Genomic DNA, 9,696 nt, shown 5'->3' with positions numbered 1-9,696 from the left:
GACAACAATATCTTGACACTAATGTCAGCTGGGTAGCTAATGTAACGCTATATTAACAGAAGGGTGAATACACAGTTAACAACACGTTACAAAGCATACAGTGATAAAAGCACAACACTCACCAACATTTAGTGTTCACCAGCCTGATCTGCTCCCACACATGGGCTTTTCTGACTTTGTTGCAATGGTAGGCACAGTAGCCTAGCTATAAAGTGGCAGCAATGCCACTAGCGCCTTTCTGAAATGAAAGATTTGAACTAAAAAAAAAACCTTTAAAAAAGACACTGACTGTGGCACTTGCAGCAACATATTCCTTTCCTCTTTGGGAACAATTGGAAACTGACAATAGTGTGCAGAAATTCACACTATGTGGACCCTCAAGTGTTTTTCTTTCCCTAAACTCAACCAAACTGCAATTGTTTCACATCAGACTGCAATTATTAATAATAGACTTTGCATTGGCATTGTTTTCATGGTGACAGCACATCATTTAACAAATTTCATGCCAATATAATGTGTTGTTAAAAGGTCATATCCATTTCATGTATTTCTGTGAGACTGCCAGGTCCCATGACATGAAGTCATTACTTTGAGATATGACTAATCAATGTGTTATGAATGTGTAATCAAGCAACTGCAAAAATCCCACATCATCTCTTGAGGTCGTGTTGATGCAGAAACTGATTGGCTGTAGAGTTGTGTGACAAAGTTTTGGGATGATGAAATCGGTAAAGAGACCATCTTTCATCCACTCAGCATCCAACCATGCTTAAGTGCCCTTGAGCAAGCCATTGAATGTGTCAATAGAAAGCAAACATTTAATTTTAAAAACAACACAAGAGAAAATCACATTTTATGATTTATTTCAATCCTTGGAAGTCATAAAACAAGGTTTAGACAAACAAGACATTTCAGTAAATGACCCAAAATTCATGTATTAAACACAAGAGAGCTCATAAATATAGAAAACAGTTTGTTCTTTTACTTTACAGTGTTCAGACTTGAATAAATATAAATATGTACGTTTTATTTTCAAGAATTAATCACATAATTAAGCAGGACACTTTTTGGTCACTTTATCCAGTGATACAAAAGTTTCACTTGTAAATTTAAGAGCTTTTTAAGTCTTTGGTCATCACTTTGAGTAAAGGCAAATTTATTTATGCATAGAATTTCTTCTAATCTGAAGCCACAGTTTAAACATGTTGCATACCTTGTTGCATACAAGAACATATTACATGTCACGTATCTATAAGAGAGAGTCTCATGTTGCTTGAAGGGCAGCTAACCTCAAAACCTGCCACCAAAAAGCATCTGTGACATTTTGTCTCCATGTTTTCTGAAGCTTAATGGCTTGTCTCTTCTTTGGAGTCTTTCCACACTTCTTGGTGAAAAGCAGTTCCCATCTCTGCCTCAGGAAACTTCATTATTACCTTTGGCACAGTAACCTGATGATATATCACTGATAGACTGTGATATCCATCCAGTCATATAATGTGTAATAGAAACGTCCCCCTCTTCTGACACAGTCTTACTACAAGGAGTCTGTCCGTCTCCGGGCAAACACCGCAGACATGCTTTTCACTATGCCCCTGAACCCCAGAGGCCTCTTTGTTGTCACCTTGGCGTCCTTCAACCTGTCCACCAGCCCGTGAAACACCACGAGCACGCTGTGGTAGTTCTCGGCAGCCGACACCTCATAGAAGTGGCAGTCCGTGTTGAGAGCCAGCAGCCGGCCCTCCTCGCTCAGCACTGTCCGCCTGTGGTGCAGGTCCCTCTTGTTGCCCACAATTACTATGGGCGCTTTGTCTGCGTTCAGGTAGTCTTTAGTGGACTTGATGGTCTGAATGAGCCTGCTGACGGCATTGAAACTGGCCCTGTCGCAGATGCTGTAGACGAGGACGTAGCCATCTGCCCACTGGACCTTCTTCTTAAAGAGTGACGTCTCCTCAGACAAATCCTGGGAAATCACATCATGTCAGTTAATGGTGGGAGGTAATGAAATACATGTACTCAAATACTGTTTTAAAGGGATACTTTGCTGATTTTGTATCATAACTGTGGGCAGTATGTGTAAATGAACTATGGTAAACTTCCCTCTGTCTCATCACAGCCATTTTCCTGTGTTTTTTCTGGTCATTTAGCAGCAATATCAAAATAATTTGGGTCTTTCTACTGCATTAACAGCATAGTTTTATGAAACAACCATCTTTCCAGCTGTGAAACACTTCTTTAAGTAAAAAGATTCCTGCTGCCTGTTGCTTACTTTCCCATTTTATGTTACTTTATTCTTCCTGCCACTATATTTCCGACAGAAACATTGTACTTTTTGCTGCACAACAGCTGTTATCATTAGTTACTTTGCAGATTAAGATTTTATGTATAACACTTATATTCTAGATGATCAAAGTTCTAGGGGCTGGAATCACCAGAGGCCCCATGATACGATATTATCACAATACTTTAATCACAATACAATATTATTGTGATTTTAAACGTGATGCGATATGCTGAGTATTGCGATAAAATATATTGCAATGTACTGCTATTTATTACCTTTTTTCAACGGGAAATCATGTTCCCAAAGGAAAACTTTCATCTCACTTCATTTTCATTGCAGCAAAATGTATCTAGTAAACTGAAAAAGCAACTGATTATATTATTCTAGTAAGCTACCAAAACTTTAATTTGTTTTTGTGATATTAATGATTTATATAATGAAAAATCAATACTTGGCGTCAGTGTAATGATACGATACTGCCACACAAAAATATCGCTTTACTATGCTGTATCGATTTTTTCCCAACCTCTACAAAGTACCCAAGAGTACAGTTAAAGTTGCATCCCACATTAATGTGACACTTACACACTTTAGTGTCAGTACTAAAACAATACTATAATATAGATAATAATATAACAGTATGAAGGGGACTTTTAGGTTTTATATTTGAATGAGCCACATCTTGATGAACTTTTACTTAAGTAACATTTTGAAACAAGATCCTTTTCTTGAACTGGAGTATTTTTACTTTTACTTGATTTTGAAGATTTGAGAATAGGGCTAGGCGATATGCAGAAAATCCAATATCATGATATTTTTGACCTCTTGATACTTCAACAGTATTTTAAGATTGACCATTTGTACTTTCACAACGTATTCACACAATTAAAATTTAATGACTAAGTGGATAAAGGCAAATAGGCCTAATCGAACAGCTAGAGCAGTCTGGGAAGTTCAGAAAACTACATCATTTTACTGTAATCCAGACTTAAAAACCAGGAAAAGACAACACATGATATCCACATTCTGATATATAGTCTCATATCATAATATTGACAAACCCATATATTACCCACTGGGACATATCTGAGCAGAATAAAACGCCATTATTAAGATCAGAAATCACTGATGGCACCTGTCAGATAGTTAATAAAGTCTCTTCTTACCCCAGAATAAGGTGAGTCCCAGATGTTGAGAGTGATTTCCCTCCCATCGACCATAAAACTGTGACTGTAGATGGATTCTGCAACACAATAGGTTAAGTCAGTGTAAAGTTAGATGAAGTTAAAAGGCTGCACTGAAACGACGGATTGGAAACTTACCAATATCTCCATACTCTCCGATGAAGCGTCGAGTTAATAGGCGCACAGTCAGAGCTGGAAAGAAAACACATTTTAACGCATGCGCAGCAGAAACACATATATACGTATTTTTCTGCAACAGAGTGTAGTTTTTACCTGACTTCCCGACGCTTTCTGTCCCCATAACAACAATGTTGGCATCCATGTTCAGTGAGACAGCAAAGAGGAGCCGCTGGGCTCCATGTGAGGCGGAGGAGGAGGAGGAGGCTGCTACTGCTGCCGGCTGGGAGCTCTTATTATAGGACACACAGGTGGGCGGGGTAAACAAATCACCCATAACAACAACAACAACAGCAGCAGCATGAAATTTAACGAGGTCTCCCTCACGTGGTCTCGCACACGCGTCAGCAGGTGAATGAAACACGCTTTGGTGTCACTCTGATATTCCATGCGTGTTGTTACACATTTCCTCACGTTTTCCTACAGGCTTGTTTTTGTTATGACATTTTGAGGCCACATTTAGGCTGTTCAAGTAGCACTGCACATACAAGGGCGTAGGTTTCACTGAGGGGGGCACATTTGGGGTCCTCTGTCAAAAACTTTTAAGCATTAAACACTAAAATATCTGCATTCTGGTGAAACTGAATGCACCAGTTTTTACTTTTTCTGACTCACTTTATGGTGTAAATGGCTTTTATTTTGTCAAAATAAAAGTAATACCATAATGTGATAATATTTATTTGTATAGCACTCACCTAAACAAGGTTACAAAGTGCTCCACAAAGTGCATAGAAATAAGACAACAAAACAATACAAGGGAATCACAATAGTACAAATCAGGCATTAAGTGTGGAAAATGCACATGCTCTTAATATCAGCCACTTTTACAATAGCATGCCCTTATGCTGCCTGGACATGCTGTCTATAAGGTACTATTGTGGGAAGAGGGAACAGAGTTGTCTCACCTCTGAGTCGGGAACAGAGGTAGTAACAGGCCTGAAACAAGGTCTGTGTAAAGCTGAAAAGACTTGACCTGGGGTCAGGGGTTGTCAGGTTTTGATTAACCTCCTGAGACCTGAACTTTTGTTTGGTATGCATTTTCAATTTCTCCTCACTATTTGGGATAAGTAGGCCCTGATAAGTATAAAAAACTAAATATTGTCAATGGTAAAAAAAAAAAACGTCCCCATGTCCTCAAACGAGACAATATAAAGTCCCAATGCCTTCAAACAAGTACTCTTTAATTAACAGTGTCTTGGCTTGTTACTGTTGCTAAAATTGGTAAAAAGGTGGTGGCATATCAAAGTTCATGTCGGGATCAGCTGTAGGAGGACTTGGTAGAAATGGCTGCCATCTTGTTTTTACATGGATTAGTGTATTGTGCTCTTACTACCACTAGATGGCATAAAAAAAGGTGTCCACGAATGAGAACGACAGGTCTAAGTATTAGTAGTTAAGTATTATGTTGATGACCACACTGCAGGAGATTTAAAAAGCAGCTGTTAGCAATTGGCGGCTAACTCGAAGAAGAAGAATGGTGGCCTGGGTTTGGTTCTGTGTAAAAATGCAAAGGAATCATAAAGAAGGTAGCGGCCCTATAGTGCGATCTCTGTGTAAAAAGGGCTTTAAAGGGGGATATGTCCCCTGCTGGCCATCCCCAGAAATATACACCTCTGCAGACATAAGTAAGCTACCATTTCACTTGTAGAATACTTTATTCATTTCATGCCATGCCATTTTGTTTAGGGGAAATTTTTTACTCCACTACATTTAAAGCTCTCTTACAAATTAAGGTTTTACACAGAAGCACATGATCACCTTTTAAGATATGATTAACTGTAATAGATTAAGCTACACAACAGTAAAAGAAAAAACTCCACATCGATCATCTACAACATTTAATTAAAAAGCTGTTTCCACATTGTTGCATCAGTAGTTATAATATAATAATATACTAAACAGTAACAACACTCATCTTTTTCTGCTTTGACTTACCACTACTTTTACTTTTGATTCTTTATGCACATTTTGCTGAGAAGCTTTTACTGAGGTGACATTTTTATTGCAGGATTTCCACTGGTAATGGAGTATCATATCACAATTTTTACTTCAGTAAAGAACTTGAACACTTGCTCCACCACTGAAGAAAATCAATTAATAGAAGTTGCTCTAAGGCTAAGAGTCAGTATCTGTATGAGACTATAAAATGTCTGACGATGAAATAAGTCATTGTTGACTATATTAATTACAGGACTAAACACTTAAATAAGCGATTAGTATTTCTTGTAGATTCAGAAAAGGCATTATGTGTTCCTCAACTTATATTAATTGAAATCTGGTACAGTTTCAAAGCTGCATATACCTAATTTTGTATAGAAACCTTTAACAGCACCAGGGAACATGAATAACTTTAGTCTCGGTGTTAATCAATTTGGGAGTTGCAGGTTTTGAAGTTCAGGTTTCCCCTTTTAGTTGTACCTTCTATCCAATCCAGCAAGTTATGCTCTTTCTATTTGCTGCTGCAATATTAAGAGTAACCACAAGGGGGAAGTAGATTTCAATAAATGTCTTTTACAACAGCTCACCTTTTTTTTTTTTTTTTACTTCCTGGAGCCAGAAAAGGCAGCGGAGGCTGGCTGGACATGGATTGGCTGAACAGAAACAAACCCTCAGATAATTGGCTGTTTGCAGAGCTGGACTGTATAAAACCCACCTCCCTGTGTGTGTGTGTGTGTGTGTGTGTGTGTGTGTGTGTGTGTGTGTGTGTGATTTGTTTTTATCTCTTCCAGCTTTACTTACTCCTCTGTGGGCTACAATTTCCTGTTTTAATCTGATTTCTCCCAGTAACCTGGTTTCTTGTGTGCATGTAAACATGTTGCCTGGTGGCAAATGCTGCTGTGTATCAATTGCACAAGAACAAATCAGGTATTATATTAAGATACACCCTTAAAGAAAAAAAACAGTGTTTTTCTTTTATTTACCTCTGATTTCTTCCACATTTTACAGTCATGTAGTAAGAGAAGCTCCTCTGTGACAGTCGCCACTTATTTAAGCTGCAGCAGTAAAACCAGATCACAGAAACCCCTTACATCATCTCTGATATTATTTCCTCTCTGTTATCTCACGTAAATAAGATTATTCTGAGACTGGAGGCTCCAAGAAGGCTTTTCAAATATTTAGCTGTTCCCATTGTATATACGGTGCAAACCATGAATACGTTACATTTGCATTTTATTTTGAAGTGTCACTTCCTGCTGTAGAGTTGGTGACAAATGGGCAACTTCCTGACAGAGACAGCAAACTAGCCCGACAACATGGCCAAACGCGAGTATGATGCTTAATGAAGCTCTAGCCAAAGTTCAGTCAGGAAGACGCTACAACTCAGGCTCTAAGTTTCTTTTTCACCCAGCCGTTCACGCCTTGCACAGTGATTGTCTGGGTCTGTTTGCTGAGTCATCAGCTGTTTTCAGCTGATTCTCAATAAACCAATAGCACGGCGACACACCTTCTCTGTCAGCCTATCATCTTACTGCTCCTCATTTTAGATATGGTTCTTTCTCTGCCCTAGTTCTCTCTTGCTGCAGTTGTGCAGACCCTCCACCTCCCCATCACCACCAAGTTTTTACGGATTCATCAGCCTCATCAGCCTGAGAGTCAGCAGCCACCACTACCACCAGTGTCTGGGGGGCATTTATCCTGCTGCCACTCAGATGACCCTCGATCACAAAATATCTCCCTCTGGTGACCAAGCACCAAAGACTTCTGTTAAATCTTGATCAGCACAAATTGTCTGTTTATCTGTACACTCATATTCTATATAAAATATCATCCTTACTTCATTCTTCTGTTTCTCCTGATTGAAATGTATTAAACTGGAAATCAGGACCCCAGCTGGGAACCGCTGGCTTAGAAAACCATGCTTGGGGGCCAAAGTCCCTGCAGGAAAAGCAGGGATGTCTCATGAAAAAACAAATGCTCACATGCCTAAAAGCTGCCAGAAAAATAGCACTGAGTGGCATCACAACTCCCTCGTTTGGTGCCTAAAGGCTGATGGAAACCCAGCAATGACTTGCTAAATCTCCACCATTTTTTCTTTTTTTTTTTTCTTTTTTGTTTGTTTGCCTGGAACAATGGTCTACAGCTTGGCAGGCATCCCAACTAGGTGTCACGCCATCTCCCCTCCACGTCCACCTTCCAATGACAATGTCAGCTCATGTATTACTTTACAAATGTTGATATGATACATATAAAACATATAAATGCCAGAATTATCAAATTTTCTGGCAAAAAAAAGAGATCAACACAGATGGAAATGTCTATTTAGAAGCTTGTTGATAAAAACACTCTTAGAAAACATAAATTGCTACAATAGTTTTCCCCTTAAGACAACAGAGGAGCTATTTGTTTATCATTTATGCACATTCATTAAAGTCTATGATGACAGTAAGGGGTAAAATCTGCTGCAGAGCTTCCGAGTGTCATTGACTACAAGACCCATGAGCCATCAGGTATGTCACTTGCCACTGAAGGCTTTGAGGCCTTATTTACAAAGTAAATAAGTGTTAGCATGTGTGACACTGACTCATGTAAACAACCAGGTAAGGCCTTGATATATATTACATTCATATCTACATATACACGTCACATCATAAACAAATGCATCATAACTGATACCTTGTTCATAAAAACATGATACACATAACCCTGTAAAACAACTCACAGTCGAGAGTATGAACATTTATCATCAAGTCACGAAGCTTTGCAATGGTTTGAAAAAACCACACTCTCCAGCATCGACAACCTTTATCATCATGACGCGTCTGTGTGAAATTCATCACAGTTATCCGAAGCACATTAAGTTTCTTGGCCAGCGAAGGTGCCACATTCATGAAAATTCATATTGTGCAGCTGCAGAGGCACCACAGTGGTGAGAAACATTTTCGGCTCCATGGCATTCAACTGAGAGGGAAACAGTCTCAAAACAAATGAATACGCAACCAAAACAGGGAAATTAATGAATCCATAAGTGATTAATTTAGGCTATTTTTAACAGAAATGCTCACCTTATAATAGTCTATTAAACCTGGACACTTTAAACCTGATTTATCTTAATAGATGCATAACAACACAACAGAGTTTTAGCTTTACAGAACGACATTATTTACTTCTTTATCAGCTCTGAATCTCTTTGTCTCCGCTCTTGTTCCTTCACCACAGCGAACATAATCGATGCCAAAGGGAGAAAATTATGTTAAATGACAAACTTCGCTGCCAAGAGATTGTGACCATGTGATGTGTTCATCAATGATGCAGCATCAAAGACTATTTTAAAGGTGACATTTTAAGGATTTAATAAAGCAAAACATCTTTATCTTTTATGTTGCATAATTCATTTACATTCCTCTGTGACTTTGAAAAGAGAGACATTTTGGGGGTTTAATCATTTCAAAAGACTCAGGTATGACTGTGGGTATTTAGGTTAATACCAAACATATTTATTAGTACATTAAAATTCATATTTTGGTAATAAATTAGAGGAATAAAGACACAAACGTCTCCGAAATTCAGAGGTACAGTCGTTATATACTCTCAACAAGGTCTTTTCATCAAAAGCTGTTTCACAGGAAGCTGCTTTGGCTGCGTGTGCTTATGCAAATAAATCTTCTTACGGACTTAACTTACACTCACTGTATGTGTGTGATAATTCCACTTTTCCCTGTTTCAGGGCCGAGATAAGGAAATAAACTGAAAACTATCCTCTCGATAAAAGACGTCAGATGGCAGGCCTTGTTTGAATTTACACTCGATTTGCAATTCTGTTTGAAATGTGCCACTTTAACGAGAGAAGGATAAAACTGAACTGAAGGGAGGCAGTAGTACGACGCTCAGCCTGTCAGAGATGTGCACACATTAAATTTACATTCATGTTCAGCTCAATTTAAAACTATTATGCAATATATGTGTGTGAAAGGATGCCTGTAATGCACATTCAGATTTCACATATTTAAAGTGTAGAGAGCACGTTTGTACGATGGTTTGTACCATCTGGAAATATGTTTCACCTCTCTGAGAAGATGAGGAACGCTGACTGCTGACGCTTATACATTAAAGACA

General features: G+C 38.5%; 1 protein-coding gene across 1 annotated transcript; it reads right to left on the bottom strand.

Moving 5' to 3' along the window:
- Positions 1-869: 869 nt before the first annotated feature.
- si:dkeyp-59c12.1 (Ras-related and estrogen-regulated growth inhibitor-like protein) lies at positions 870-7,438 on the bottom strand. Its single transcript, XM_050073305.1, has 5 exons — positions 7,418-7,438; positions 3,739-3,874; positions 3,604-3,657; positions 3,448-3,524; positions 870-1,960 (listed from the first exon to the last, which is right to left on the bottom strand). Exons 2-5 carry the CDS (start codon positions 3,785-3,787, stop codon positions 1,535-1,537), a joined length of 606 nt encoding a protein of 201 aa, XP_049929262.1. The 5' UTR covers positions 3,788-3,874; positions 7,418-7,438; the 3' UTR covers positions 870-1,534.
- Between the last annotated feature and the right edge of the window lie 2,258 nt (positions 7,439-9,696).

This window comes from Epinephelus moara, chromosome 20 (assembly GCF_006386435.1).
Source record: "Epinephelus moara isolate mb chromosome 20, YSFRI_EMoa_1.0, whole genome shotgun sequence".
In the NCBI taxonomy this organism is placed as follows: domain Eukaryota; kingdom Metazoa; phylum Chordata; class Actinopteri; order Perciformes; family Serranidae; genus Epinephelus; species Epinephelus moara.
The sequence above is the reverse complement of the archived record's forward strand: the minus strand, read 5'-3'. Positions and strand labels throughout refer to the sequence as shown.

Bases quoted from the DNA above. Each gene is read 5' to 3' on its own strand.
- si:dkeyp-59c12.1 (XM_050073305.1), bottom strand. From the start codon at position 3,787: ATGGATGCCAACATTGTTGTTATGGGGACAGAAAGCGTCGGGAAGTCA. The intron at 3,658-3,738 runs GTAAAAACTACA...TTTTCTTTCCAG, and splicing joins AGAAAGCGTCGGGAAGTCAG to CTCTGACTGTGCGCCTATTA. The intron at 1,961-3,447 runs GTAAGAAGAGAC...GTGATTTCCCAG, and splicing joins GGGACTCACCTTATTCTGGG to GATTTGTCTGAGGAGACGTC.